The sequence below is a fragment of the Gallus gallus genome, chromosome 34 (genome assembly GCF_016699485.2).
Source record: "Gallus gallus isolate bGalGal1 chromosome 34, bGalGal1.mat.broiler.GRCg7b, whole genome shotgun sequence".
Taxonomy (NCBI): Eukaryota; Metazoa; Chordata; class Aves; order Galliformes; family Phasianidae; genus Gallus; species Gallus gallus.
The window spans coordinates 1,236,263-1,263,942 of NC_052565.1; the positions used below are offsets into that span (position 1 = coordinate 1,236,263).

The 27,680-nt window shown below is 66.5% G+C and overlaps 5 protein-coding genes across 24 annotated transcripts in view; 1 reads left to right on the forward strand and 4 right to left on the reverse strand.

Annotated features, from left to right (window-relative positions):
* Positions 1-337: 337 nt before the first annotated feature.
* On the forward strand, positions 338-3,819 carry SPRYD3 (SPRY domain containing 3). 2 transcript variants are annotated; one of them, XM_015273654.4, is made up of 11 exons: positions 338-414; positions 840-980; positions 1,056-1,131; positions 1,472-1,596; positions 1,685-1,820; positions 1,998-2,177; positions 2,398-2,547; positions 2,632-2,689; positions 2,804-2,923; positions 3,000-3,160; positions 3,544-3,816. In XM_015273654.4, the coding sequence occupies exons 2-11, from the start codon at positions 853-855 to the stop codon at positions 3,676-3,678; spliced, it is 1,269 nt and encodes a 422-aa protein (XP_015129140.1). In that variant the 5' UTR covers positions 338-414; positions 840-852; the 3' UTR covers positions 3,679-3,816. The 2 variants fall into 2 exon arrangements, with proteins under 2 accessions (XP_015129140.1, XP_040510797.1); XM_040654863.2 differs by lacking the exon at positions 2,804-2,923 and having other exon boundaries at positions 3,544-3,819.
* TNS2 (tensin 2) lies at positions 3,376-16,530 on the reverse strand. 12 transcript variants are annotated; one of them, XM_040654851.2, is made up of 29 exons: positions 15,250-16,530; positions 14,995-15,079; positions 13,471-13,579; positions 13,083-13,120; positions 12,535-12,573; positions 12,398-12,436; positions 12,193-12,242; positions 11,854-12,007; positions 11,490-11,540; positions 11,075-11,197; positions 10,789-10,853; positions 10,240-10,323; positions 9,923-10,029; positions 9,733-9,793; positions 9,572-9,638; positions 9,241-9,364; positions 8,910-8,975; positions 8,726-8,836; positions 6,987-8,618; positions 6,334-6,579; positions 6,110-6,238; positions 5,650-5,742; positions 5,228-5,305; positions 5,040-5,114; positions 4,792-4,957; positions 4,615-4,683; positions 4,501-4,530; positions 4,234-4,415; positions 3,376-3,616 (listed from the first exon to the last, which is right to left on the reverse strand). In XM_040654851.2, exons 2-28 carry the CDS (start codon positions 15,052-15,054, stop codon positions 4,274-4,276), a joined length of 4,008 nt encoding a protein of 1,335 aa, XP_040510785.1. In that variant the 5' UTR covers positions 15,055-15,079; positions 15,250-16,530; the 3' UTR covers positions 3,376-3,616; positions 4,234-4,273. The 12 variants fall into 12 exon arrangements, 10 of the variants coding, with proteins under 10 accessions (XP_040510785.1, XP_040510784.1, XP_040510786.1 ...); XM_040654850.2 differs by having other exon boundaries at positions 14,995-16,530; XM_040654852.2 differs by lacking the exons at positions 14,995-15,079; positions 15,250-16,530 and adding an exon at positions 14,533-14,688 and having other exon boundaries at positions 10,240-10,313; positions 10,789-10,845.
* A 1,335-nt stretch (positions 16,531-17,865) lies between these two features.
* On the reverse strand, positions 17,866-19,337 carry LOC107050011 (proline-rich proteoglycan 2-like). The gene is made up of 3 exons (XM_040654938.1): positions 18,973-19,337; positions 18,261-18,846; positions 17,866-18,147 (listed from the first exon to the last, which is right to left on the reverse strand). Exons 1-3 carry the CDS (start codon positions 19,143-19,145, stop codon positions 17,866-17,868), a joined length of 1,041 nt encoding a protein of 346 aa, XP_040510872.1. The 5' UTR covers positions 19,146-19,337.
* Positions 19,338-20,003: 666 nt separating this feature from the next.
* On the reverse strand, positions 20,004-24,095 carry PRKAG1 (protein kinase AMP-activated non-catalytic subunit gamma 1). 3 transcript variants are annotated; one of them, XM_015273811.4, is made up of 12 exons: positions 24,042-24,095; positions 23,829-23,889; positions 22,416-22,519; positions 22,231-22,312; positions 22,085-22,143; positions 21,918-21,963; positions 21,789-21,843; positions 21,545-21,671; positions 21,021-21,186; positions 20,857-20,894; positions 20,596-20,742; positions 20,004-20,497 (listed from the first exon to the last, which is right to left on the reverse strand). In XM_015273811.4, the coding sequence occupies exons 1-12, from the start codon at positions 24,045-24,047 to the stop codon at positions 20,393-20,395; spliced, it is 996 nt and encodes a 331-aa protein (XP_015129297.2). In that variant the 5' UTR covers positions 24,048-24,095; the 3' UTR covers positions 20,004-20,392.
* Positions 24,096-25,512: 1,417 nt separating this feature from the next.
* Positions 25,513-27,680, reverse strand: part of KMT2D (lysine methyltransferase 2D) — a 28,243-nt gene continuing 26,075 nt past the window's right edge. For all 6 annotated transcript variants that reach the window (XM_025145484.3, XM_025145486.3, XM_025145482.3 and 3 more), the window contains 3 exons: positions 26,930-27,003; positions 26,730-26,838; positions 25,513-26,221 (listed from right to left, as the gene is read on the reverse strand). In XM_025145484.3, the coding sequence (XP_025001252.2) occupies positions 26,129-26,221; positions 26,730-26,838; positions 26,930-27,003 (276 nt within the window). In that variant the 3' untranslated portion in view covers positions 25,513-26,128. The remainder of the gene's footprint in view (positions 26,222-26,729; positions 26,839-26,929; positions 27,004-27,680) is intronic.

Genomic DNA, 27,680 nt, shown 5'->3' on the forward strand with positions numbered 1-27,680 from the left:
CCTGCCCTACTCTGTGGGGGTCCCCGTCCCCTGGAGGGACGCCGCTCCGGGCGCCGCCGTTCAGGGGTCCCCCAGTATCCCCCGCTTCGGGCCCCTCCGTGCCCCCATTGCAGAGCGCAGTGCCCCTTCCCGCCGCCAGGGGGCGCGCTCCCGCCTCTCGCCATTCTGGATTGGGATGGGGTCACGTGTTCTCCCGTCCGCCGCTCACGCCCCCTCCCGCCCGGCCCCGCCTCCCCATTTCGATTGGCTCAGCCTGGCGTCCATCGGCAGGAGACGTCGCGATTGGCGGAGGCGGGGTGGCGGGGTCGGAAGAGGAGGGCAGAGGAGGCGGAAATGCGGAGCGAAATCCCGGATGTGAGTGGGGCGGCGGGGCCGGGGGTGGCCGCGGCGGAGTCCATGGCGGCGGTGGCAGTGGTGAGGGGAGTGGGAATGCTTGGGTGGGGGGGGAGGGAGGTGGGGAGGGGCAGAGCCACGGGGGGATTTGGGGCGGGGTGTGGGGCACCGTGTGGTGTACTGTGAGGGGAGCCCGCGGTGGTATGTGGGGCCTTGCGGGGGTGGCTGTGGGGACTTTCAGCACCTGTGGAGAAGGTGGGGACCCACGGGGGAACGTGGGGCTCCCGGGGGGGTTGGGGTCCCGTGGAGATGTGGGGCACCCATCGGGAACGGGACAGCGAAGGAGAGTTCGGGGCACGAGTGGGGGGCGTGAGGCGTTGTGGGGTGGGCTTCGGGCTCCTGTGGGGATGTGGGGCGCTGTGGGGGGTTGGGGCACAGATGGGGGACGTGGGGCGCTGCGGGGTGATATCCCCTATGGGGCGGGGGCTCACCGTGCTGCTCCGCAGGTGGGCGGGCGCCATGGATGATCTGCGCCTGCATTACCGCTTCCTGAGCTGGCGGCGGCGGATCCGGGAGATCCGGGAGGTGCGCGCCGTGCGCTACCAGGAGCGCGCCAAGCACGTGCTGGTGGACGGGGACACGCTCAGGTGGGGGGGGGGGGGCGCTGGGGGGTGGGCTGCGAGGTGACCTGATGTGACACGGGGCTGTGTGTGTGTCCCCAGCTACCACGGGGACTCGGGCGAGGTGGGCTGCTACGTGGCGCCGCGGCCGCTGACGCGGGACAACAACTACTTTGAGGTGAGGAGGGGCTGCGGTGCCGCTGGGGTCCCTGTCCTCATCTGGGAACCCCATTGTCACTGGGAGTCCACAGTCCTTTTGGGGTCCCCGTCCTCATTTCAGATCCCCGTTGTCATGGGATCCCTGTCTTCGCTGGGGGTCCCAACCTTTGTTGGGATCCCTGGTGTCACTGGGGGTCTCTGCTCCTGTAGGTGTCCCCATCCTCAGTGGTGTTCTTATTGTCAGTTGGGGTCCCCATCATCACTGGATGTCCTCATCCCTTTGTCCCCTCCACACCTTGTTCTCCGTCCCAGAGTGTGTCCCTGTCCCACCTTGTCGCAGTGTCCCCATTTCCCCACAGGTGTCCATTGTGGACAGCGGAGTGCGGGGTGCCATCGCGGTGGGGTTGGTGCCGCAGCACTACAGCCTGGAGCACCCCCCCGGCTGGCTGCCCGGCTCGGTGGCGTACCACGCCGATGACGGCAAGTGAGTGAGCTGTGGGGGGGATGGGGTGTGTGTGTGTGGGGGGAGGGAGGGGGTGCAGGGACCCCATGCCATTCTGGCCTCCCCCCAGGCTGTACAGCGGCCGCGCCAAGGGGCGGCAGTTCGGCACCAAGTGCAGCTCCGGAGATCGCATCGGCTGCGGCATCGAGCGCGTCTCCTTCGAGGTGCAGACAGCACAGGTCTTCTTCACCAAGAACGGGAAAAGGGTGAGAGCCCCCCCCGCCCCCACAGCCCCATCTCTGCTTCCCAGACCTCCAGCACTGTTCCCCCTCCCGGCCGCGTCCCCCAGACCCCCGTCCCAGCCTCCGTCCCTGCGACCCCTGGCACTGCCCCTCCGTCCCTTCCCCCCATCCTCCCTGACCCCCAGCACTGTGCCCCCCCAGGTGGGCTGCTCAGCCATGCCACTGTCCCCCGAGGGGCTGTTCCCGGCGGTGGGGCTGCACTCGCTGGGGGAGGAGGTGCGGCTGCACCTCCGTGCTGCGCTGGAGGACGACAGCGCCATGATGGTGGACAGCCACGAGGAGGAGTGGGGCCGTCTGCACGACGTGCGCGCCTGTGGCACGGTGAGGACCCCATAGCGGGGGGTGCCTGGTCCCATAGGGAAGCATGCCTGGCCCCACAGCGTTCTCAGCCCCAGAGCCGGGTGTTCCTGGCCCCTATCTCTGGGGGGGCGGTGGGGATGCCCCCTCCTTCCTTTAGGATCCTCCTGTTTCCCTCCCGCTGAACTCACTGCTCTCTTTGCGCTCCATCCCGTCTCCCCCCAAACCCCTCCCCCCCCCCCAGCTGCTGGAGTACGTGGGTAAGGGGAAGAGCATCGTGGACGTGGGGCTGGCGCAGGCGCGGCGCCCACTCAGCACCCGCAGCCATTACTTCGAGGTGGAGATCGTGGACCCGGGCGAGAAGTGCTACATCGCGCTGGGGCTGGCGCGCAAGGTGGGGGGGCGGGGGAGGCGGGGGGGGGTCCCACCGTGTGCCCCACCTCAGCATGTAGCCTGAGGGGTCTTTGTCTTCTCCTAGGATTACCCCAAAAACCGGCACCCCGGCTGGAGCAGGGGATCGGTGGCGTACCATGCGGGTCAGTGCCCCCCACTGCCACCCCATCAACTTGGGGCTTTTGGGGTCGGGGGGGTCCCACAGCACGTGGGGGGTTCCTGTGTCACACGGGGGTCTGCGGCTGTCACTCCTACAGATGATGGGAAGATCTTCCACGGCAGCGGCGTGGGGGACCCATTCGGTCCCCGCTGCTACAAAGGGGACACGATGGGCTGCGGCATTATGTTCCCCCGCGACTACAGCCTGGACAGCGAAGGTGGGCGGGGGGGCACTGGGACTCCCCCGGGGTGAGTTTGGGGTCACCCCCCCCATTTTGTGTCCCCCTCCCCCAGGGGACAGCGACGAGCCGTGTGATACAGCACTGCCAGCGCGGCGCGCGGTGCGCAATGTCACCTATGTGTCCCCTGAGGACGAGGAGGAGGAAGAGGAGGAGGAGGAGGAAGATGACGAGGGGGGGGGCACGGAGCAGGAGCGCGGTGGCACCAAAGTGGTGGTGAGTGGGGGGGGGAGCGCCCTCCTTCAGTTACTGTTTTGCTGGGGGGCGGTGACATCAGTCCCCCCACGGCAGCACACTGCCCCCCCCCCCCCCCCCCATCTGTGGGGCATGTGGGGGTGGGGAAGTCACTGTGTCCCCCTGTAGAGCCATGAGCCCTTCCCCCCCCCCCCCCAGCTGTGCCCACCCCAGCCACACACTTCTTAAAGGCACAGTGAGGTGGGGGGGCATAACCCCTTTTATTTTCCCGAGGGGGGGGGGGGGGGGGAGGGGCGGGCACCACATCCATCCCCATCGCACCGACACCACCCCATCCATGGGGCACAGCATTGGGTTCTGGGTGCCCTCAGACCCCCCCCTGCCCCCCCCCCCCCCCCCCCCAGGTGTTCTTCACACGCAACGGGCAGATCATCGGCAAGAAGGAGGCGCGGGTGCCACCGGGGGGGTATTTCCCCACTGTGGGGATGCTGAGCAGTGGTGAGAAGGTGAAGGTGGACCTGCACCCCCTCAGCGGGTAGGGGGCATCCCCCCTACCCCCCCCCCTCATGGTGGGATACCCCCTCCATGTTGGCAGGGGTCCCTACTTTGCACCTCCCCCGGTATTGTCCCTATTCTGCTGAATGTATAACACCCCTAAAGTGGAGGGGGGGGGGGGGGGGGGGGGGGGGGGGGGGGCAGAGGCAGCCCTTGCTGCCCCCTCCCCCCCCCCCCCCCCCCCCATGGAGGAGGGAGGCTGTGCCCCCCCCTCTACCCCCCCCCCACGTACCAATGTACAGCTTTATGCCACCCCCCCCCCCAGCTACAAAACATATCTCTATATTGGAACTGCTGCTGTCGCCTCTTTGCTGTAAAGAGAGACTTCTTCAGTGCCCCCCAGTAATGCCGCCCCCCCCACCAGAGTGAGGTTCCCATATTGAGGTGCTGCCCCCCCCCAGTAATAGCACTGCCCCCTCGTTGGGGGCTGCTCCCTCATAAGAGTGCTGTGCCCCCCACTGTTGGGGTGTCCCCTCCCAGCATAACACAGTTCCCATTTAAGGGCGCCGCCCCCCCCCCCAAATGTACGTTCTGCATACCGGGGTGCCCCTCCATCAGGCTCTGTTCCTGGGGGGTCGTTCAGCGGGGGGGGGCGCGCAGCATCACTTTGGTGATGAAGCTGACGATGGCGCCCGCCGGCTGCTCGGGGTCCAGCTCGGCAAACAGGTGGCACGTGTTGCCCCCCGCCCCCCCCGCCTGCTTGGCCACGAACCCGAAGATCCTGGGGGGGGGGGCGGGGGGGGGTACACAGCGCTCAGGGGACACGAAGTGAGGGTGGTGTTGAGTGCGCCCCCCCCGCTACTCACGTGGAGGTGGTGCCGTCTGCGTTCGCCCACCTGTGTGTGCGGAGCGGCGTCAGACTGCGCCCCCCCCGCCCAGGAGCGGCTGCCCCCCCCCCCGCCCCCCCCCCCCGTCGTCACCTGCGGTCCTCGGGGTCCGTGCTGCAGAACGTGACGTTGGCCACGGGGTAATGGCGGCGGAAGAAGAGCCTGGGGGGCGGCGGGGGGGGGCGGAATGGTGATAGGGGTGGAGGTGAGACCGCGTGCGGGGCGGCACCGGGATGGGGACGGGGGGGGGGGCCGCGGGGGGGCTCCCACCTGCGCTGGCGGTCGGTCAGGGTGATGCCGCGCGCGGACACGTGGAAGTGAGCGGTGCACGGCGGGGGGGGCGGCGCTCCGAGCACGGCGTCGGCTGCCAGCGCCACCGCGCGCGGCCCCGTCAGCGCTTCCGTGAGCACCGAGCCGAGGTACCGCACCGTGCAGGCTGCGGGGACACCGCGCGCCGCTCCGACACCGCCCGAACCGCACCACGACCCCCCCCCGTCCCAACGCCCCCCGCCCCCCACCTGCTCCCTGACGCAGCAGCTCAGCGGCGGTGCTGACGTTGGGGGTCCCGGCGCCCCCCCCGTCCTGCAGTGGGTCTGGAAAGGACACGGGGTGAGGCCGTGGTGGGGCAGTGGGTGCCCCCCCCCCCCCCTCCCCACCGGGGGGAGCGACACGAGGGTCGGGGGGGGGGGCGGAGAGGAGGACGCACCGTTGCAGGGGATGCGCAGCGCGCAGGGCAGCGACATGGGCCGAATGGAGTGCTGCAGCACCAGCGCGGGGAGACTGCCTGCGGGGGGGGCACAGCCACGCCTACAGCCACGGACCCCCCCGTGGGTCCCCCCGCACCCCCGGACCCCTCACACGGACCCCCCCATAAGAAGCCCTCCCTCCTCACGGGCCCTCCCCAGAATCCCAGACTCACCCCCCCGCGGACCCCGTTCCCCCCCCATGGACCCCCGCACGTGGATCACACGGATCTTCCCCAAGACCCCCCCCATCCCCACACCTCCAATCAAGGCCTCCCCCCCCCCCAACCCAACGGACACCCCCGCACCGACCCGCTCAGGACTCCCATCCTTTCACGGAACGAATCCCCCCCCCCCGGACCCCCCCCCCCCCCCCCCCCCTCACCGAAGTGCGGCTCCTCCGCCCCCCCCCGGATTTTCACGCCCCGCGGTCCCGTCTCGATCAGGAAGTGGCGGACGAGCTGCTCGCGGGGGTCCCCTGGGGGACGAAATGAGGTGGGGGGGGGCCGTGAGGAGGAGGGGGGGGGCGGTGGGGCAATACGGGATTTTGGGGGGTATCCCGGTAACTCATGGGGGGGTCGCAGTGATTTGGTCGGACTCGGAGGGGGGGGGCTGTGGTGCACAATATAGGGGGGTGTCAGTGGTTTGGAGTGGGATCCCGGTAACTTATGGGGGGGCTGCGACCTACCGGGGGGGGAATCCCAGTCAATAAGGGGGCGCCCCATTGATCTGGCGGCACTGTGGGGGGGGGGGCTCTGATCTCTGGGGGGGGGTCGCGCTGATTTCAGCCCTCCCGAGGTCCCTCCGTGGTTGGTGTTTTTTGGGGGGGGGTTCCCTGCCCGTACCTTTCCCTGCGGGGGGGCAGCCGGGGGGGGGCTGTGCCACGCGCAGCGCCAAACCGTACCCCCCCCGGAAGGAGGTGCTGTCGCGGATGAGGAAAGCGCCCGGCTCACAGTCCTTCAGCAGCGCCACGGCTGTGGGGGGGTCACGGGGGGGGGGGGGGGGGGGGGGGATTTAATCTAATTACAGCCCCCTCCCCTAATTACCGCCCCCAGTGACCCCCCCGTACCTTGCTCTCGCGACATTCCCGGTTTGTACCAGAACCTGGACGTGTCCTGGGCGAACGTGGGGGGGTCCGCCGGGCCGGGGGGGGGGCGGGGGGGGTTGGTGCCTCCCCCTGGAGCGCTCTGCTCCTCTCGGGGGGGACCCAACGCGGGGGGGGCACAGTAAGAGGAGGGGGAGGGGAAGGAGGGGGGAGGGGAGGACTCCCCCTGGGGGTGGTCCTGAGTGGAGGGGTCCTGGGGGCTACCGGGCTCTGTGGGGGGGAGGGGGGGCAGTGAGCCCCCTGAGACGACCCCCCCCCCCCCCCCCCCCACATCTGATCCTCCCCATAACCCCCCGCCACCATAGGCCCCCACAAGAAACCCCCAGCGATCCTCCATCCTCCTCCTCCATAGCCCCCCAGCCCATTACCCCATAACCGCCATCACTCTGACACCCCCCCTTAATACCCCCTCCCCCCACAACACCCTAAAAGCGCTCCCGCTCCCAACTCATCCCATCAGAGCCCCCCCTGCACCCCCTCCAGGCCCCCCCAACCGTCCCATGAGTGCCCCCTGTGACCCCCCCAGCCCCCCGTGTTCCCCTACAACCTCCACAGAACCCCTCAGCCCCCCCAAGCCCCATTACTCCTTATCACCCCTTATCATCAACTCCACTCACCCTCCGCGGCCTCTCCGGGGCTCCCAGGGGTTCCACTTTTGGGGAGGGGTCCCACCGGGAAGGGGCGTGGCCCGCAGAGGGGGCAGAGGGGCGTGGCCAACACAGACCCCGCCCCTTCGGACAGCGACCTCTGCGCGCGCCGCCGCCCCCCCTCCTCGGCCCCGCCCCCCGGGCACAGACAATGAGGGGGCGGAGCCAAAGTGGGGCGGGGCTGATGGGCGTGGCCTGAGGGGGCGTGGCCATGGGGCGCCGCTGCGGTTTGGGCGCTGTGGGGCACGTGGGCGCCGCGGGGCGTCACAGCGCTTCTGTAGGGCGATGGGCTGCCGGCGAGCGCTGGGGCACTGTAGGCACTTTGGGTGCTATGGGGCACTGAGGTGCCGCTGTGGGGCGTCACAGTGCTGCTGTAGGGTGTCAGCGTGCTATGAGGTGACGGACTGCTATAGGGTGCTGGGGTGCTATGGGGTGTCGAGGGGCTATGGGGCACATGAGTGCTATAGGCACTTTGGGTGCTATAGGTTGCCTGGGCGCTATGGGGTGCCAGAGTGCTGTTATAGGGTGTCAGGGTACCATAGGGCAAGGGAGGGCTATAGGATGCTGTGGGTCTATAGGTTGGGGGGCTAGGGGGTGAGGGACTATAGGGTATCAGGGGGCTGTGGGGTGATGGGGGGCTGTAGGATGCTGTGGGGCTGCAGGTCATCGGGGTACTATAGGGTGGGGATGGGCTGTAAGGAGTGGGGGGGGTGTAGGATGTAGGGGGGGTGTAGGATACCGGGGGGCTGTGGGGTGTGGTTGAGGCACTACAGGCTGTGGGGCTGCTATGGGGTGCTGTGGCACTATGAAGCACTGAGTGACTGTGGGGTGTTGGGGTGCTATAGGGCACCAGGGAGCAACAGGGTGTGGCAGCACTATGGGGCACAGGGTCACCATGGGGGGGCAGGGCGCTATAGGGCACAAAGCAGCTGTGGGGCACAGGGCCACTATGGGATGGCACAGTGCTATAGGGTGCTGCAGCACAATGGTGCACAGGGCAGCTATGGGGCACGGGGTCTCTGTGGGGTGTTGCGTCGCTATGGGGCGCCAGAGTGCCATAGGATGCCGCAGTGTTACAAAGCACAGGGTCCCTACAGGGGACAGGACCGCTATGGGGCACCGTGCTGCTATAGGGTGCTGTGGTGCTATGGGGCACGGGGCTGCTATGAGGTGCAGGATCTCTATAGGGCACGGAACCTCCATGCGATGCCACAGCGCTATAGGGCACAGGGCTGCTATGGGGCGCCATGATGCTATGGGGCTCAGAGTCCCTACGTGGCACCGCGTCGCTGTGGGGTGCCAGGGTGCTATGGGGCGCGGGGCTTCCGTGGTGCGCAGGGCCGCTATGGGGCACGGGGGCTCCTTGTGGGGCACCGGGGGGGCTCTCCTCCTGCCCCCCCCCCAGCCCACAGCCCCCCAGCAGCTGCTCCAGCTCCCAGCGCTCCGTGGCCGTGGGAGGGGGGGGGCGCCCGGGGGGGCTCTGCGGTGGCGGAGATTCAGTCGCGGGGGGGTCCTCTTCCCACGGGGTGCCTCCGGGGTCCCCCCTGTCCTGCACGGGGGTGTGGGGGCTCTCGTCCTGCAGCCCCCCCACCTGCGTCAGGTCTGCAGGAACACGGTGCCGTTGGGGGGGGTGGGAGGGGCCCCAGGGGTTTGGGGTCCCGCTGGGGTTTGGGGTCCCGCGGGGCTTCTGCCCCCCCCCATACACACACCGTCGCTGCTGTCCTGGTGCCGCGCATTGAAGCCATGGAAGGAATCGCGGCGCACCGCGGGGTCCCACGTGCACAGATCCACACAGACAGCGCCGCGGGGGGGGGCCCAGCCTGGGGGGGACATGCGGGTTATGGGGGGTGGGCTGTGGGGTCGTTATGGGCTGTGGGGTCGCACCCCCCTTACCTTCCACCTTGTCGGGACTGGAGGAGAACACGAACTCCACAGCGGCGTCGGGGGGGAAGCGCTCATCTGGGGGGGGGGCGGAGGAGGAAATTTTGGGGATGATGGTCAACGGGGGGGATGCGCCCCCACCCCGCACCAGAACCCCCCCCACGCCGAATCCCACCCCTCCCGGACCCCCTCATGGCCCCATTACCCCAACGACCCCCGATAACCCCCAGCCCCCAGGGACCCCAACGCTTCCCCCCCCCCCCCCCCACAGCCCCCATGACCCCCACTGACCCGACGGCCTCCCACCCCCCCCCACCCCTCGGTGACCCCGCGGTGCCCCCACCCCTGCACGCCAGGTCCAGCTCCTCCTTGCCGAGCCGCAGCCGCTCCCCCTGCAGCTCTCCGGTATGGAACTGCGCACGGAACACGGAGCGCCGGCCGGGCCCCCAGCGCTGGTAGCACTGCACCTGCACATGTGTGTGCCACACGTGTCACACGCCTGGCACACACACGTGTCACCCGTGTCCACACACCGCACGTGTCATCCGCGCGTCCACACATCACGCGTGTCAAATGCAGACCGTCCTGGGGGGGGACGGCTCCGCCCCCGCCGCGCTCCCTCCTTGTGCACCGTTTGCACTCCTGCCTTGCACGCCCGCCCCTCGCACACTCACCAGGACGTCGCCCTTCAGCAGCAGCGCGGGCTCCAGGCTGATGCAGACGCTCTGTGGGCCAGGGGAGCTGCGGGGGGGTGGAGGGGGAGGGCTGGGGAGCTCAGAGTGGGCTGTGGGTTGGGTTTGGGGGGGGACCCCCCGGCGGGGTGGGGGGCACTCACTAAACGCCCGAGGTGTGCACCAACTGCAGCGCCTGGTACAGCTTCAGGAACGGCCGGAAGTCTGGGGGGGGGGCACGAGGTCAGCACAAGTGGGGATGTTGGGCGGGGGGGGGGGGGGGGGGATTGGGGTTCCCGTTAGCGTGAGGGTCGTCGGGCTTTGGGGTTCGGGGGGGCGGCGCGGGGCGCTCACCGGGCTGGAAGAGGGGCAGGGGCGGCAGCAGGACGTGGTGCAGGAACACGGGGCGGCTGTTCACCCGCGCGGTGCCCGACAGCAGCGCCCCAAAGTACGCCGTGTACCTGAATGGGGGGGGGGGAAGGGGGGGGGGGGCAGCGCCCCACATCAGCAGCGCTCGGAGCCCCACACAGCCCAATGCTGCCCCGCAGCTCAGAAACGCGCGCACCCAAATCCCGCCCCAAAGCCCACGGACCGCCCCCACCCCCCCCCCCCACCCCCCCCCCCCAGCACCTCCTGTCCCCCCCCCCCCCCCCCCCCCCCGCCCCCCCTACCTGCGCTGCGATGGCTGCACGTCGCCCCCCACTCTCTCTTCGCAGAACTGCCGCATGGTGGCGGTGCCCAAAGCCTGCTCGGCACTGCGGGGTCAGCACAGCCCCGCTGGGCCCCACAGATCCTCCATCCCCCCACAGCCCCCCCGGCTCCTCACGGCCGCAGAGCTCTCCCATAACACCTCCCACAGCCGTAACCCACAGCCTCCTGTAGCCCCCGGACCCCATAACCCCCCCAACACCTCCCACAGCCCCATCGCCGCCCGCGCCCCCCCAGATCCCCATCACATCCCTACACGCCATAACTCCCCACGACCCCCACACCGACACCTCCCCCGTAATCTCCCCACGACCCATCACCCCACCTTCCCCACCCCGTACCCCATACACCGTAGCCCCCCCACCCCACACCTCACAGATCCCTCAGCCCCCACCCCGCACCCCAACCCACAGCCCCCCCCTCCCATCCCACAGCTCCCCACACCCTCCACCCTGCAGTGCTTCCCCTACAACCCTTCCCCCCCCACCGCACCCCCCCACCCCATCCCCTACCTGGCACAGACGCGGCTGTAGTGCATGTATGCCGCCACCACGACGCCCACCTTCCCCCTGTTGCCCTGAGGGAGTCGGGGGTCAGCACTCCTCAGCCCCCCACTGCCCCCCAAACTTACAGCCCTGTGACCCCCCCCCCCCGAGACCCCACAACCGCAAGGCCCTATAATCCCCCCAACCCTACAAACACCCCCGATCCTACGACCGGCCCCCAACCCCACACCACCCCACGACCCCACGACCCCTCCCCGCGATGGCGTGACCCCGGGACCCCCACCCCACACACCCGGCAGTGCAGCACGGCCACGCGGGGGGGCAGCGCGCGCAGGCAGCGCTCCAACGCTTTGCAGATGGCGCACAGCGTGTCCAGGGGGGGGGCCAGCAGGTCTGGCCAGCCGAACTCCTGCACCTGTGGGCACCCACAGCGTGACCCACAGCCCCGACCCCACAGCGCGATCCCCTCGGGACTCCACACCACGACCCCACCCCCAACCCCGTAGCCCCGACCCCCCAGGACCCCACGTCCCAACCCCACGCCGACCCCCTGGGACCCCACGTCCCCGAGCCTTCTGGAACCCCACGTCTCAACCCCCCCCCCCCGCCCCCCCCCCCACCCCCCAAGGACACCACGGTCCTGATCCCGTGGCCCCAACCCCACAGCCCTGACCCCCCCCCCGGGACCCCCCGCCCCCCGTGCTGACCGCGGGGTGCAGACGGATGAGGTCGTGGCGCTTCTCGGAGAGGTTGAAGAGCTGCAGTGGAGGGAATGCTCAGACACGGCTGCGGCGCAGCCCCGCTGCCCCCCACACGGGGACCGCCCACGGACCCCACGTGCTGCCCCAACGGATCCCCCACGTCCGGTCCCCACATCCCCCTGCTTTGTCCCCGCGTCCCCCCCACGTCCCGTCCCCGCTCTGCCCCCACGTTCCCATTCCGGTCCCGGAGGACCCCACGTCCCGTCCCCATCCTGTCCCCACCCCCGGGGCTCCCACATCCACGCCCACCTCCCACCCCCGCGGATGCTCCGTTCTGTGCCCGCCCCCCGCACGGTCCGCCCCCTCTCACCGTATACCCGTCGCGGTGCCGGGCGCGCAGCAGCGCTGCGACATCACGGAGGTGGCCGCGGAAGCGCCGTTCGTCCGCCCCCCCCGGGAAGCGCACGGCGATGATCCGCTCCGTCACATAGCTCAGCTCCGCGGGGGGGGCCGGGGGGGGCAGCCTGGGGTCATGGGGTCGTGGGGGGCATGCATGGGGTCACGAGGTTACGGGGTTATAGGGACGTGGAGCCCAGCTCCGGGCTGGGGGGGGCAGGGGATGTGGGGGCCCGGGGATGGGGACCGAGGGACAGTGAGAGTGACAGCGCCCGCAGAGCCCCCCCCCAACCCACGTCCCCCCCCACGGCACCTGGGCAGGGAGCGGTGCTGCCGGAGGGCGCTGAGATGCAGGTTGCCATCCTGGGGGGCACACAGTGCTCCAATTCACACCCCGACCCCACCGCGACCCCAACTCCACCCCAACCCCATCCCGACCCCAACCGCACCCCAACCCCAACCCCAATCCCACCCCAACCCGAACTCCACCCCAGTCCCACCCGCCCCCCCCCCCTCACCGGCTTCTCGCCGTGCCTCGCTGGGGCGGTGTTCCTCCGCTGTGGGGCACACAGAGCTCAGGGGGTGCTGTTGGGTGCTCCAGCACTGCTGTGGGGCAGGGGGGGTTCCAGGGGGGGGTCCCAGCCCCATAACTTACCAGCTCGGGAGGGGGCGGAGGGTGGCACGGGGATGTCACCTGCAGGAGCAGAGCGGTCACTGCGGCTCTACAGAGAAAACCTGGCCCCATGGCAGGACCCCAGCCCCACAGAGGGGCCCCAGCCCCATAAGTGGGATCCCAGCTCCATAGTGAACCCCAGTCCCGTAACTGAAACCAAAGCCGCATAGAAAGACCCCAGCCCCACAAACGTTCCCCCCATCCCAACCCCCCTGAGGGAAACAGAGGCATGGGGCAGTACTGACCCTACTGACCCTACTCCCCCCTCTCCTCCCCCCACCGCGTCCGTCCGTCTGCTGTTTGTCCAGCTGCAGCCCCTGGCCCACAGCCAAGCACTGTGTGTGGGGGGGGGACAGAGGGACATCACGGGGATGTGGGGACATGGAGACGTGAGGACGTGGGCCCGACCCCTCCCCACTGTGTGCCCTATGACTATGGGGACGAGAAGGGGACAGCGTGGGGGCGGCCACCCCTGGGCCATCAAATGTCACCCCACGTGCCACCATGTGTCCCCCCCCCCAAGTCCTTACCTTGGCTTCACAGCGCTTATGGGAAACGATCTTACAGACTGTGGGGACACAGTGGGGACACCGGGGTGTCACCTCTGCTGCCCCCAAGACCCCATGGCCGGAGGGTGGCAGCGAGGAGGAGGATGTTGGGACGTGGGGACATGAGACAGTGGAAGACGGGGGTTTGGGGACATGAACATGGGGACGTGGGGATGGAGACATTGGAGACGTGGGGATACGGTGACGTGGAGACAGTGGGGCTGTAGTGATATGGGGACGTCATGGGGACGGGGGGGGACAGGGATAGTGGGGATGGGGGGACATGGGGATGGAGGGATGGAGGGACGGAGGGATGGGGGGACGGAGGGACGGAGGGATGGGGGGCCGGAGGGCCATGGCGCTGCGTCACCTCGGCAGAGCAGCCCATGGGCGCCCACGCTGTCCCGACAGACGGCGCAGCACCGCGACCTCTTCCGGAACGACTTCTCCTGGAAAGTGTGGGGCGGCGCCGGGGGGGGCTGTGGGGAGGGAGGGACGGCGTGGGAATGCGGGGACACGATGGGGATGTGGCGCTCAGGGATGTCGTCGTGTCCCCCCCCCCCCCCCCCCCACAACTGTCCCCGTGTCTCTGACCCACGCCCCCCCCCCGCACTGTGTCCCGCTGCAGGAAGCGGTTCGGGCACAGCCCAGGAAATGGCTGTGGGGGGGGGCTGGCGTGGGAAATAGGCGATGGGGAGGACACTGCTGGGGAGGACACAGAGGGGGGGGAGTGGGGCGTTCTCCCCGTGCCCGCTATGGGGCTGCCTCGCAAGTGGGAACGCAGCAATAGGGGCGAGTGCCCCACGTGTGTTCCCCCCAGGGGGGATACCGCGACCCCAAATGTTAACCCCCCCCCACCCCACGCGTGTCCCCATTCCCCGTAGAGCCCCGACCCGAAGAGTGACCCTTCACCCACAGCCCCAATCTGCGGTACCGCTCCCCACCCCATTCCTGACCCCAAACCCCATAGCTCTGCCCCACCACAGCCCACCCGTGGCCGCCCCACACCCCAGGCGTGTCCCTGTCTCCCTCCACGGGGCGCTCTCACTCGACACGTGTCCCCAACCCCCGTGGAATTCCACCCCCCACCGCTCCCCAACTCCTTCCCCCTCCCTCCCCATACCCCCATCCCAGTCCCCACCCCACCCCACGCTCCCCACGCGTGACGCACCAGATCGTCCCATCCGCGCGCCCCCCCGTGGGGTCCCCCTTATACCACCCCCACGTATCCCCTACGGTGCCACCCCTCCGCCCCCCTCCACGCGTGACCCACACCTCCGATGCGGGACTCCTTTACAGCCCCCTTCACGTAACGCCCCCCGTGTCCCCCACCAACACCCCCACACGCGCCCTACCAACGCCATCTCGCGTGGGACTCCCTCAACCCCCCCTCCCACGCTCCCCTCCACGCCCCCCCCGCGTCGCCCCGTACCGGCTGGGGTTCCCTCCGCCCCAGGACCCGCAGGAGACCCCCCACGGCCCCGCGTGGGTTCATGGCGGTGCCACGTACGGCGCTCGGGAGGCGATTTGTCCGGAGGGGGGGTGGCAGCTCCGCCCGCTGCCACCGTTTCCCGTCCGAAGTGTCCCCCCGGGAGGGGGAGGAAATGGGAGGGAGGGGTCGGACCCACCCTATGGCCCCGCCCCCTTCACCGCCCCCCGCCCCCCACTTCGGGGCCGTTTAACCCCTTCAGGGTCGGAGGGGAGACGAGGGAGGAAAGGCCCCCCCCATAGGGGCACGGAGTGATGTATGGAGCGCCCTATGGAGCGCCCTATGGGGCTGTGGGACGTCCCCTCATGGGGACGCCCCCATAACCCCCAGCAGCCCCCCACTGCTCCCGCTGTCCCCGCGGAGCCCACGACTTCACAGCCCCCACCCCCCCATAACCCCACGGACCCATAACCGCCGGTCGCAGTCGCGGCTTCTCGGGGGCGGTCCGTCCCGTTGGAATCCCATCCGCACAGCGCTGCGTTTTCTCGTCCTGAGGCGGTGAAACCGTCCGTGAGAGTTCAGCAAACGCCGAGCGGGGAATAGAGGGGAACGATTTGCACCGCGTGGGCTCCGATAAACGCGCGTGTGTCCCCTCCGCGTGAAAGCACACTTTTTTCCCTTTATCCTCCTCGACGGAACCGCAGAGAAGGGCTCTCTTACGCCTAAAGCGGCCGCGCGTGGATGGGCGCAGAAGAGCTGCGGTGTTTGGGACAGCGGAGCCCGGCGGGGCTGCGGGAGTTCAGGCACCGATAATTGGCTGTTAATCACCACCTCCCGGCTGCTTTCCAACCTGCGAGTTATTGGGGCAGTGCGTTGCGGGGCTGATCCGCGTTTTCTCCCAAAGCCGCCGTGATTTCAGAAACCCCCACGTTGCGCTGCGGCAGAAATGGGGCGCTGGGGTTCCTCCGTGGGCTCCGATTCCAGGAGCGCGGGGGCTGCACGGAGTACGGCGGCTGCGGCCCCCCCATTTCTTTGGGCTTTGGGACGGATGTTCGGGCCGAAGGGCCGCACGCTGCCATACGGGAGCTGCCGGCTTCGCCCGCCGAGGACGCCGAATCGCACACGGCTTTCGCATCGGTCTTCAATCGCAAAGCGGGCGGATGGGACGCGTTTCTCGCCGGGGAGCCGTAAGCGGAGCCCGGCGGTTCAGCAGACAGCGGCCCCGCTCCGTTCACACCGGGAATCTCAGCCCTTTTTGCTGCGCCCGCGGCTTCGCAGCACCCGCAATCTGCGCCCCCGCGTCAATTAGCAACGCCACCGACTGCCCCCGAGGGCACATTGGGATACGGAGCGACAACGTCAATTAGCTGCTTGTGTATTAATTAGTCCAGAGATATTCATAAGCGCTCAGCACGGGTTTGGTGGGTTGGACGAAATGTTCCTTGGTTTTCCTCATGGTCTCCCGTTCCCCCCTTCTTCCCCTTCTGTGTTTTCCTCCCCTTCGCCACCCAAAGGAAAACAGCGGCGGTCCGCTCCATCCGGACGGGGGGGCGCTTTCCGCGGTCTCTGCTGCCCCCGCGTGGCCAATCGGTGGAATCGCAGCCGGGTCTGCGCGGCGCCGGAAGCGGCGGGACGCATGCGCGCGGGGAGCCGGAAGTGCTGGATGTACTTTCTAGTCGCTCTGTTAGCAAACTCGCTGACCCTTCTTCCACGTAGTCCTCCAGACAACGGTGCGCATGCGCCTCAAGGCCTGGCTATGCATAAGCGCGAACCCATTCGGTGCGGGCGGGCGCTCCGTTTCCGGGCCGGCGGCTCAGCGGTACTTTTCTCTCCTCCGACCCTGAGTGCTCCCCGCCTATTTGCTCGGCCGGTTTGCAGCGGAGCCGCCCCGGGAACGGACTCTTTTGGCTCCAGCGTCACCTGCGGCCGTCGCATGCGCGACGACGGGTCCGAACAGCTCCACGAACAGTCGCGTACCCGAAAATGGGCGCGCGAAATGATGGACAGACGCGGACGCATGCGCAGTACCGTTGCAAGGTGAGCACATGCGCAGTGACGTATCGGAGCCGCCGCGCGCGAAACGCCGTCCCGGAAGTGACGCAGTCGCACTGCGAGCCCAATGGTCGCGCAGGCGCAGTGAGGACGCAAAACCGACGCATGAGCAGTACCGTCCCGTAGGTAACGCATGCGCAGAACGGCGCGGGCCCGGTGCGGCCCACGCGCATGCGCACTGCGGCATCAGGGCTAAAGCACGCTCAGCGCTGTCTGCATACGACGCAATCGCTGCGCGATCCCAAACAAAACCACGCGCAGTGAAACCCCAAACGAGACAAATGCTCAAAGCACCCCCAGAAAAGCCGGGCCGTGGGTAATACCCGGGGAAGACCCCGCTATTCTCATCGAAAATAGCCAATTTGAGCTGAAAACATCAATTTGAGCTGAAAATCACGCTTTTTTTCACCAAAAAAAACCCCCCAATTTCAAAAGAAAATAGAGCATTTTCACCAGCAAAATGCCGCTGTAAGCCCGAAAACCACACAATGCTCTTTGAAAATACCCCATTATCTTCAAAAACACACCGATCACCGCTCCGCGCGGGAGGAGGGCAGACCCGGACGAGTATTCTCTTCCCCCATTTAACCCCCATTTAAAAGGGAAAAACCCACTTTCTCATCGACAGCACCCCATACGACAGAAAACCCACCACTGTGCACAATGAAAATCCCGGATTTAACGCAAAAATGACAGACCTTCACCCCACAAATCCATTATTTAACCGCAAAACCACGCACGTCATCTTCAACATCCCCCAATGACCCCAAAATCACACGTTTGCTCTTTGAGAACCCCTCATTTAAGTGGAAATCAGGCATTTTCTCTTCGAGAATCCCCCATTTAACCACGTTTTCTCTTCGAGAATCCCTCATTTAACCCAAAATCAGGCGATTTCTCCTCGCAAATCCCCCATTTAAACGAAAATCACGCATTTTCTCTTCGAGCATCCCCCATTTAACCCAAAAACCACGTTTTTTTTCTTCGCAAATCCCCCATTTAAGCAAAAATCACGCCTTTTCTCTTCGAGAATCCTCCATTTAACCCGAAAATCACGCGTTTTCTCTTCAGAAATCCCCCATTTAACCCGAAAATCACGCGTTTTCTCGTCGCAAATCCCCCATTTAAGCAAAAATCACACGTTTTCTCTTTGAGAATCCTCCATTTAACCCGAAAACCACGCGCTTTCTCTTCGGAAATGCCCCCCACACCACACCCCCCCGAAGCCCCTCCCCCACACATTCACACCCTCGCAGCCCCTCCCCACACCCCCCCCATCCCCATTCACGCCCGGATGGGGCTGGCCGTCCCCGGGGGGGCCCCCCCCAGGCTCTCCAGGCTGCTGCTGCTGCTGTAGGCGCTGACATCGCGGCACGGCCGCTGCCGCCCCCCCCCGGCCCCCCCCTCGGCATCGGAGTCGGAGTCGGGCGCCGTGTGCCGTCGGATCCGGGACACCGCCTCCCGCAGCGCCTGGCTGTATAGGGCCGGCCGCCGAGGGGGGGGGCCGCCCCCGGGACCCCCCACCCTTCCCCGGGCTCTGCTCGGAGCCGCGGGGGGGTGAGAGAGCTGAGGGGGGGGTGGAGGCTCCGTGGGGTGCGGGGGGGGTTCCCGGGGGGGTGGCGGGCACGGAGACCCCCCCGGCGTAACGCACGTGGTGTCGCTGCGGGGGGGGCACGTACTGAGCCCGGACCACCACGCGCGTGGCGTCGATGAGGACGTGCCCCCCCGACCCCCGCCGGCCCCCATTGGGCCCTACGGGTCTGTGGCGGGGGGCTGCGGTGCGGGGAAGGGTCTGGCAGTGCCGGGGGGGTTCCGTTATTCCCGGGGGGGGCTGCATCCCACGGAGCCATCGGGACCCCCCCTCGGTGGCGGCGCGGGGCAGCGTATGGCTGCAGCCCCCCGGCACAGCCCCACGGCCGCGGGGTTTGGGGAGGGGGCTGCGCGGCCTCTGGGCCGGGGGGGGGCGCAGGGTGCGGTGCGGAGCGTTGTAGGCGGGGGGGGAGACGTATGGGGGCGGCCCCCCCCGGCGCAGGTGGGCCGCCCGCGCTCTCCGCATGTGGGTCTCGTAGCTGGGGGGGCCCGGCCTGGCTGCCGTTAATGGGGCGCAGAGGGGACCCCCCGGTGGGTGCCGCTCCGGGGGGGGGGCCGTAGTGCGGTTCCACGGGGAGGGGACGGAGCCGGGAGGGGTGGGAAGTGAAGTCCTGGGGGGGGACAACGCGGGGCCGGGGGGGGGTCAGCTCCGCCACGATGCGCTTCTCCAGGAACCTGCAACACAGAGAGGGGCGTGAGGGGGTCTGTGGGATGGGACGGGGGGGGGGGGGGAGGGAAGTGCCGGAAGGGGGGGTGGGGGGGGTCCCGGTCCCGCCCCCCCCTCCCCAAAGCCCCACTCACGTGTACGCCCCGGCGAAGCGCTGATAGCCCCACGGGGACGCGGGTCGGCACCCTGCGGCCATCGCGGCGGTCGGGCTGCAACACGGCGTCACCGCCCTGATCTCCACCAGCAGCATTTGGGTCCGCTCGCAGATCCTCAGGCGCCCCACTCCCCTCTCCGCGCCCCCCAACATGGCCCGGGGAGGTGGAGAGGAGGGGGGGGTGGGGGGGTGGGGGGGTCCGAGGGTTGTTGGAGCGGGGGGGGGTGGGGGGGGGGAGGCGCTGCCCCGGTGCTGCCGGTTGGGCACAAGCAGCCGCCCGGCGCAGCCGCACGTGGGAGCGCGGTGGCACTGCCTGGATGTGGGGTGCAGCTCCCCAAGTGTGTCCCCCCCTCAACCCCCCCCCCACCACCACCACGACCACCTCCCCAGGGATCCTTTGCCCCCCTCCCCTCCCCCCCCCCCCCCGCGACAGCACGAGGCGATTGCCGGGTTTGGCACCGAGAGCTGCAGCCCACGCGGGCTCCGAGCGGAGCTTAGCAACCCTCCGGCGGCGGCATGGCAACGGCACCACCGGCACCGGAACCACCCCCCCAACCCCGGTACGGCACCGGGCACCCATGGACCCCCTCCCCTCCCCCCCTTCCCCGCCACCCCCCCGGTTCTCACCTCACACCGCCGCGTTGGACAGCCGAGGTGCCGATGGATGCACTCACACTCCCCCCCCCCCCCGGCCCGGAATGTGCTGCGCTCAGCACAGCTTCGTGCCTCCCCCGAGTAGAGATGGACGGGGCGGGCAGAGACCCCCCCCCCATCCACACACACACCCCCTTCCCACCCCCCCCACACGTGGGGGTCCAACCCTGGCTCCCCCCGCTCACCCCACATCCCCAATCCCGACCTTTCAGCAAAGCCACCGGCAGAACAAACAGGGATTTAGGGGCTGGGTGAGCTCAGCAGATTCCCCCGACAGTGACACGGGGGGGGGGGGGGGGGGGTCCCGGTGCTCCCCCCACCCCCCCCCCCCTCAGTGCCCCACACAACGAGGCTGCATTGGTGCCAGGTCTGTGTTTATTTGCTGCTTCTCTCCGCACACAAAGCGGTGGCAGTGAGGAGGGGGGGGGGGGGGGGGGGGGAGCAAAGTATGGGGGAAAAATAAACCTATGTGAGGCCGGGACACCCCCAGCCCAGCCTGGCTCCATGCAGCCCCCCCACCCCCACCCCCCCAACCGGGGTCAGTGCCCCATAGGGAGCACACTGAGGGGCTGGGGGCTGCCTGCCACGGTGCCCAGCATGGGGGGAGGCAGAGGCTGTCCATGCCCCACAGCTGGCGGTTATTGCTGCTGCTGTTGCTGCTGGTGAATGGGACCCCCCCGGGGCAGGAGGGGAGGGTGGGGGGCAGCGGGATGGGCAGAGCCCCCCCCACCCCCCCACAGCATCAGTCAGGGCTCAGAGCCCTCTGGGAGAACCAGGGCTTGGAGGATATCCGAGAGGGAGACGATGCCCTTCACCACGTCGCTCTCATCCACCACCACCAAACGGTGCACCTGGGGGGGGTGAGGGGGGGGGACACAACACGGGGAGGGGGCTGAGGTGGGCACGGGGACCCCGCTGACCCCATAGTGCTGTGTGGGGTGTGAGTTACCTCGGCCTCCACCAGGCGGTTGATGATGGCTTCCAAGGTTTCGTGTTTGTAGCATTTGAGGACGCCCTCAAAGTAATGGGAGCGGTGCTGCAGCGCCCGCGTCACCGTCACGTCCAGGTTGTTGTAGGTCTTCTCAGCTGCCAAATTCTGGGGGCAGGGAGAGGCGTTTTTGGGGGGGGGGGGAGGAATAGGGGGCGCAGCTGGGACCCCACAGCCCCCATCTCCATCCCCGTTCCACATCAGCACAGCTGCAATACTCACGATAACGTCGAACTTGGAGTAGATATCCACCACCCGCCCTACAAGGGAGAGCTGCAGCTGCAAGGCCAGGAGGGGGGGAGGTGGGGAAAGAAACCCCCATGGCCCCCACACCCACGGGACGGCGTGGCCCCCACTTTATAGGGCCGCTGCACCCAAAGCCTTACCCGAATCATCGACCACGGGCAGAGCGGAGACGCGGTGCTGCACGAAGATGCCCAGAGCCACATAGATGGGAGTGCTGGTGCTCACCACGGCGATGTTGCTGTAGGTACCGATCTGCAGCTCCTCCAAAGTCCGGGCCATAAACTCAGGCTTTGGGACCTCTGCAATCTGCAGGGATGGGGGGGGGAATGGGGGGGGGGAATGGGGGGGGACACAGCGCTGATGCTGGCTCAGTTTGGTGCTCCCCAAGCCCTGCAGTGCTGTTGGCTGCGCCCCGGCTCATGGGTGTGGGGGGGGGGCTGGGATGGGGTCCTAGGAGTGACAGCATTGAGTGCTGGGTGCCGAGTGGGACCCCCACAGCGCCCAGGGAACCCCCAGCATCAAACCTGTGCCCACCCCCCACCCACCCCCCCAAAGGCCCCAGAGCCCACAGTACGGCTCATCTCAGGGCAGCACCCACTGCTGGGTGGGGAAGGGGGGGAAGGGGGGGTAGGGGGGGAAGGGGGGGTGTGGGGGGGACACTTACAAAGAGTTTGAGGAACTTGAGGATGCGTTTGTGGGTGAGGATGTAGAGAGTGTTGCCCGAGTCGGGGTCGATGACGGGGAGGCGGTGGATCTTATTGCGGATCAGGGAGGAGACGGCATCAAAAAGGCTGTAGGGTGGAGAGAGAAGGAAGAATTGGGGCTCATCCAGACCGCCCCCCATCGCACCCCACACTGACAGCTGAGCCCCTCCAAACCCCCCCCCCCCCCCCCTTCGCAGCCCCCACCTGGCATTGGGGGAGATGCAGACCAACGGCTTGAAGGAGTCCTGCAGGTACACCTCTGTGGGGAGGGGAGGCTCAGCTTTGGGGTACCCCACACACGGATGGGGCAGTGGGAGGCAGCAGCTCCGTTACCTCTCCACGTCTCGATTTTGTGCTCCTCCAGCTCATAGATCTGCACCTGAGCACCACGAGGAAACTCCGGGTTAACCCAGCGGGACCCCCCCTCGCCCCCCCCCCTTCCCCCATCCCCAACCCAAACGGTTATGGGGCAGCCCCCCCCCCCAGCACCACCCCCTTACCATGGGCGACTTGTAGTAGCGGTGCAGGATGTTGATGAAGTCAGTGATGGTCAGCATGCCTGTGGGGTAGAGGGGGGGTGGGGGGTGGGGGGTAAGTGGGGTCCTGCTGATCCCCCCAGACCCCCCCCCCCCCACAAAACACTCACCCACAAAGCTCTGCTTTTTGCTGTCCCACAGCGGGGCTGCCCGCACGCCATTGGTGACCAGTGCAAAGAAAGCCTTCTTCACCTATAACGGAGGGGGAGGGGGATGTTGGGGACCCCCACACACAATTCCTGGCCCCCAATCCCCCCCACCCCCCCTTTCCTCCCCCCCCCCCCCCCCCCCCCACCTGAAGGGAAGTGTCGAAGACGACGAGTTTGGAGCTGGTGGGGATGAGGTCGTAGCAGCGGTGTGACTTCATGAAGGCGGTGTAGGCGCCACGGAGGGGCTCCCCTATGGGGGGGGGGTAAAGGGGTGGGGGGCAGCGTGAGGGGCGGCCAACATTAAGGGGAGCCTAAAAGAGGACACCCCAAAAGATGGGGCACAGCGACACCGGGAAACCCCGAACGCGACACGGCTCCGAATGGGGAAGACTCCAACAGGAGGAGACCCCAAAAACTGGAGATGCCCCCAAAACAGCAGATGCCGCAACGCCACGAGACCCCAAAACGTGAGAGATGCCAACACAGAGACACCCCGACACCAGGAGACCCCAAAACTGAAGGCACCCCAACACCGCCACGCACCCAACGCCGGGAGACCCAAACCAATGGCACGTCCCAGCACTGGGATGCCCCAATAACAGAGCACCCCAATAATGGGACATCCCAATAATGGGATATCCCCAATAACAGGACATCCCAACTCTGGGACACCCCAATAATGGGACACTGCAATGCCAGGACACCCCAACAATAGGACACTGTAGTGCTGGGACACCCCAATAATGGGACACCCCAACACAGGGATATCTCAACTCCAGGACACCCCAATAACGGGACACCCCAATAATGGGACATTGCAATATTGGGACATCCCAACTCTGGGACACCCCAATAATAGGACACCCCAATACTGGAACACTGTAGTGCCGGGACATCCCAATAATGGGACACCCCAACACAGGAATATCTCAACTCCAGGACACCCCAATAATGGGACACTGCAATGCCAGGACACCCCAATAACGGGTTATCCCAATAACAGGACACCCCAATAATGGGGGATCCCAATAACAGGATATCCCAACTCCAGGACATCCCAATAATGGGACACTGCAGTGTCGGGACACCCCCAAAAATGGGACATCCCAATAATGAGACACCCCAATAACAGGACACTGCGGTGCTGGGACACCCCAATAATGGGACACCCCAACTCCAGGACACCCCAATAATGGGACATTGCAATGTCAGGACACCCCAATAACGGGTTATCCCAATAACTTGACACCCCAATAACAGGGCACCCCAATAATAGGACATACCAATAATGGGGTTTCCCAATAACGGGGCACCCCAATAATGGGACATCCCAGTAACGGGATATCCCAACTCCGGGACACCCCAATAATGGGACACTGCAATGCCAGGACACCCCAATAGGGGGACACCCCAATAACGGGTTATCCCAATAACGGCACACCCCAACAGTGGGACACTGCAGTGCCGGGACACCCCAATAACGGGACACTCCACACCACGCGGACCCCCCCCGGCACCCCGCCCACCCTCCCGGGCACACCGCGACCCCCCGCCGTCACCTTCCGCTCCCGGGGCGCTGCGCTCCGCCGGGCTCTCCGCGGCCGGACCGGGGCCGGGCTCCTGCGGACAGACAGGGCCGGGCCCAGGCCCCGCTCCCGTTATCCCCGCTCTCGTTACCCTCTCGGTGCCCGCAGCCCCACGCCGACCCCCGCGGCTCCTCGCGGTCCCCCCCCGGTCCCCCTCCCGGCGCCCCCATCCCGCTCCGTCCCCACCTCCATGGCCCCGGGTCCGCCGCCGCTGCCGCCACCACCGCCCCACTTCCGCCCGGCGCCCGCGAGCCACTTCCGCCAGTACTCCACACGTGACCGGAAGTAAGCGCGCTCCACGTGACCCCTGACCGCCCGGCGACCTGCACACAGGGAGCGCGCGGGGTCCTGGAAGGGAAAAGGAACAACGCGGGGGTCCTGGAAGGGAGAAAGAACACCATATGGAGGAGGGAAAAAGGGGTCCCGGCGCACCCCCCCAAGAGCACAGCGAGGCGCCGGGCTTCTCACGCGCTTTATTTAAAATAACATCCAGTGGTTTCGGTATTGGTAAAAACGGGTTTTCTACACGCCCCGGCCTATGTACAGCTCGGAAAGTTAAACTTCTCGTATATTTTCTTCTTTTTTTTTTTTTTTTTTCTTTTTTTCTTTAAAATTTTCTCATCAGCCCCCGCGGGTCGTTTTTATTTCTTTTTATTATTATTATTTATTTCTTTTTATTTCTTTTTATTCTTTTTTTTTTCTTTAAATTCGTTTTTTATTCTTTTTTTTTCCTCCTTTTTTTTTTCTTTTCTTTAAACCTTAAAACCTCTTTTTATTTTTTCCTCTTTTTTTCCCCTCCTTTTTTTTTTTTTTTTCCTTTTTTCTGCAGCTTTTTTTTTTTTTTTTTTTTTTTGACGAGTTGCGGAAGCAGCTTAAAAAGAACGGCCCCGCCCCGCCCCCCCAGGGGTCAGACCTCCCCCTCCCCCCCGCCCCTTTGTGCGTTAAGAGCCCCCCTTGAGCCCTGGGGGTGCATTGGGGGGGGAGGGGAGGGGGGAGGGGGGGCTTACAAACAACCCCCCCCTTTTTGGGGCTGGGGGCTGCGTAATGCCCACACGCTGCTCCATTGCTGCCCCTTGGAGCTCAGCCCCCCCCCCCCCCCCCCCACAAGACCCCCCTGCATCCCCCAATCAGAGCACAAAGAGCCCCCCCCCCAACCCCACCCCATAGTATATACAATATAAGGTATAAATAGATAAATAACCTTCCCCCCCCCCTACCCCGACAGCGGAGCACGGGGGGGGCAATAAGGTGCCCCCCCCCGTGGGCCCCCTTAGCTTTTTGAGGGGTGCGGTGCCCCCCATCCCCACTGTAGCACATTGGGATGAGGGTGGGGGTCCCCCACTATCCCCCCACCCTGAGGGCTGCCTCGAGGGGGGATGGTGGGCACCAGAAAGGGAAAGGGGGGGGGACGAGGGGGGGGGGGGCTCACATTTAAAAACCAACAAAACGAAAAAGGAAAAGAAAACAAAACCAACAACAACAAAAGAAAAAGCAGAATCTAACACTTAAAATGAGGTAGGTTCGGGTGCAGAAGCTCCTCGTGTCTGCAGGGGGGGGGGGGGGGAGGGATGGGGGGGCCGGGAAGGGGTGTGGGGGGGGGGGGGGAAGGGGGGGGTCTCATCCATCCACACTCACAAACAAAAAGAGATCCGAGAAAGGAACCGAGCGGAGCTCTGACAGCCGCCGACGACGGAGCAGAGCCCGGATTGTCGAGCTCAAGGAGTCCTGGGTTAACCTTGGTAATTAGCGAGCAATTATTAATCAGTTCGGTGGGGGGGTTTTGTTTTTTTTTTTTGTTGTTTTTTTTTTCCTTTTCTTTTTTTTTTTTCTTTCTTTTTGTTTCTAAAAAATAAAAATTAAATCCTCATCCAAGCCGGAGGTGGGGGGGGGGGGTGGGAGGGGAGGTTCCCAACTCGTTCCGGCTTTGCTGGGATTCTCCCATTTTAAAGGGGTGGGATACGGCTGGAAGTGGGGGGGGGAAGGTGGGAGGGGGGGGTGAGGCTTGCTGGACCACCCCCCCCCTTCTCCCCTTTGTGTTCCTTGCAGGACGAAGCAAAGAAAACCCTGAGTTGTCCGTCTGTCCGTCCGTCCGTCCCGCTCGGCCCTCCGTGCTCCAGGCCCTCCTGGCACCTCCGCAGCCCCCGCATTGGGGGGGTGGGGGGGGGGGGATGTGTGAAGCCCCCAACTCCATTTTGTTGTCACGGGTGGCGTTGTTTTTGTGTTTTTCTCTTGGTGGGGGTCGCTTCTTTTTGTCTCCTCCTCCTCCTCCCCGCTCAATTCATCCACTTCCTGCAGTTCCACGCTCCGCAGTGGCAGGGGATCTTGTGCTGATCGTCCTCAAAGTCAAACTGGTAGTCGTAGGTGAGCTGTGGGGGAGGGGGGAGCAGGGAGTCACACACTGCTGTAACCCCCCCATCTCAGCCCTATGTTCCCCCCCCAAGCCCCCCCCCAAAGACCCCTGAACCCCTGGCCCCCCCAAAGACCCCTGAGACCCACCCCAGACATCTGCCCCCCCCCAAAGACCCCTGAGATACCCCCCAGACCCATGCCCCCCCCCCAAAGACCCCTGAGACCTCCCCCCCCAGACCTCTGACCCCCCCCAAAGACCCTCGAGCCCCCTCCCCCCAGACCCCCCCCCCCCCAAAGACCCCTGAGACCCCTCCCCAGACCCCCCGACCCCACCCAAAGACCCCTGAGACCCTCCCCCAGACCCCCTGACCTCTCCCCCTGAGACCCCCCCCACCAAGACTCCCTGACCTCCCCCCCCCCCCCAAACCCGAGCCCCCCCAAAGACCCCTGAGAGCTCCCCCCGCCCCACAGACCCCCCTGAGACCCCCCCTCCCCACATAGCCCCCCCCACGCCCTCCTCCTGACCTCCTCCCCTTTGGGGATGCGCCGGCTGGAGATGATGATGATTTTGTCCTCCTTGTCGAAGGTCACAACTTCAGCCACGCAGTTCGGGGCGCACGAGTGGTTGATGTACCTGGGGAGGGGGTTATGGGGGTATCAGCAACGGGTGGGGGGAGGCACCAGGGGTCCCTGGATAGGGGGGGGATGCATTGTTCTGTGCTCACCTGGCCGGGCCCCCTGTCAGCGTGGCGTCAATGACGTGCTCGTTGTTGATACGGAACATGTAGATGCCACGGTTCTGAGGGGGGAAAAGGGGGAGGGTGGGGGGGCGTCACGGCTGCCCTGAGGGCCCCACGTCCTCATAGAGCCTCTCCATACCCCCACCAGAGACCCCATGCCCCAATCAGAGCCCCCTGGCCCAGACTGCAGACTCTCATGTCCCAATCTGAGACCCACCAGAACCACCCCCCCCCCCATGCCCCACCAGACCCCCACCCATCCCAACCAACACAACCCTGTGCCCCACCAGACCCACACCTGCCCCAACCAGAGACCCCTGTGCCCCACCAGACAGAACCCCACGTGCATCACCAGACCCCCACCCATCCCTACCAGCACCCCATGCCCCCCCAGACCCCTACCTGCCCCAGAGACCCAGCCATCCCTACCAGCACCTCCTGTGCCCACCCAGACCCCCCACCTGCCCCAACCAGAGACCCCTGTGCCCCCCCAGGCCCCCACCCATCCCAACCAGCACCTCCTGTCCCCCGCCAGACCCCCCACCTGCCTCAACCAGAGACCCCTGTGCCCCCCGAGGCCCCTGCCTGCCCTAAGCAGAGACCCACCCATCCCAACCAGCACCTCCTGTGCCCCAACCAGAGACCCCTGTGCTCCATCCAGACCCCCACCTGCCCCACCAGACCCCCACCTGCCCCAACCAGAGACCCCTGTGCTCCACCAGACCCCCACCCATCC

Bases quoted from the DNA above. Each gene is read 5' to 3' on its own strand.
- SPRYD3 (XM_015273654.4), top strand. From the start codon at position 853: ATGGATGATCTGCGCCTGCATTACCGCTTCCTGAGCTGGCGGCGGCGG. The intron at 1,132-1,471 runs GTGAGGAGGGGC...ATTTCCCCACAG, and splicing joins GGGACAACAACTACTTTGAG to GTGTCCATTGTGGACAGCGG. The intron at 1,597-1,684 runs GTGAGTGAGCTG...GCCTCCCCCCAG, and splicing joins TACCACGCCGATGACGGCAA to GCTGTACAGCGGCCGCGCCA.
- TNS2 (XM_025145502.3), bottom strand. From the start codon at position 14,595: ATGAACCCACGCGGGGCCGTGGGGGGTCTCCTGCGGGTCCTGGGGCGG. The intron at 12,008-12,192 runs GTGCCGTGGGGG...CCATGACCCCAG, and splicing joins CAGCACCGCTCCCTGCCCAG to GCTGCCCCCCCCGGCCCCCC. The intron at 9,365-9,571 runs GTGAGTGTGCGA...ACACATGTGCAG, and splicing joins TGCTGAAGGGCGACGTCCTG to GTGCAGTGCTACCAGCGCTG.
- LOC107050011 (XM_040654938.1), bottom strand. From the start codon at position 19,145: ATGTTGGGGGGCGCGGAGAGGGGAGTGGGGCGCCTGAGGATCTGCGAG. The intron at 18,847-18,972 runs GTGAGTGGGGCT...TCTGTGTTGCAG, and splicing joins CGCTTCGCCGGGGCGTACAC to GTTCCTGGAGAAGCGCATCG. The intron at 18,148-18,260 runs GTACGTGCCCCC...CCCCCCCCTCAG, and splicing joins CGCGTGGTGGTCCGGGCTCA to CTCTCTCACCCCCCCGCGGC.
- PRKAG1 (XM_015273811.4), bottom strand. The intron at 21,964-22,084 runs GTAAGGGGGTGG...CGTGGTGCTCAG, and splicing joins GCTACTACAAGTCGCCCATG to GTGCAGATCTATGAGCTGGA. The intron at 20,498-20,595 runs GTAACTCACACC...CACCCCCCCCAG, and splicing joins ACCGCCTGGTGGAGGCCGAG to GTGCACCGTTTGGTGGTGGT.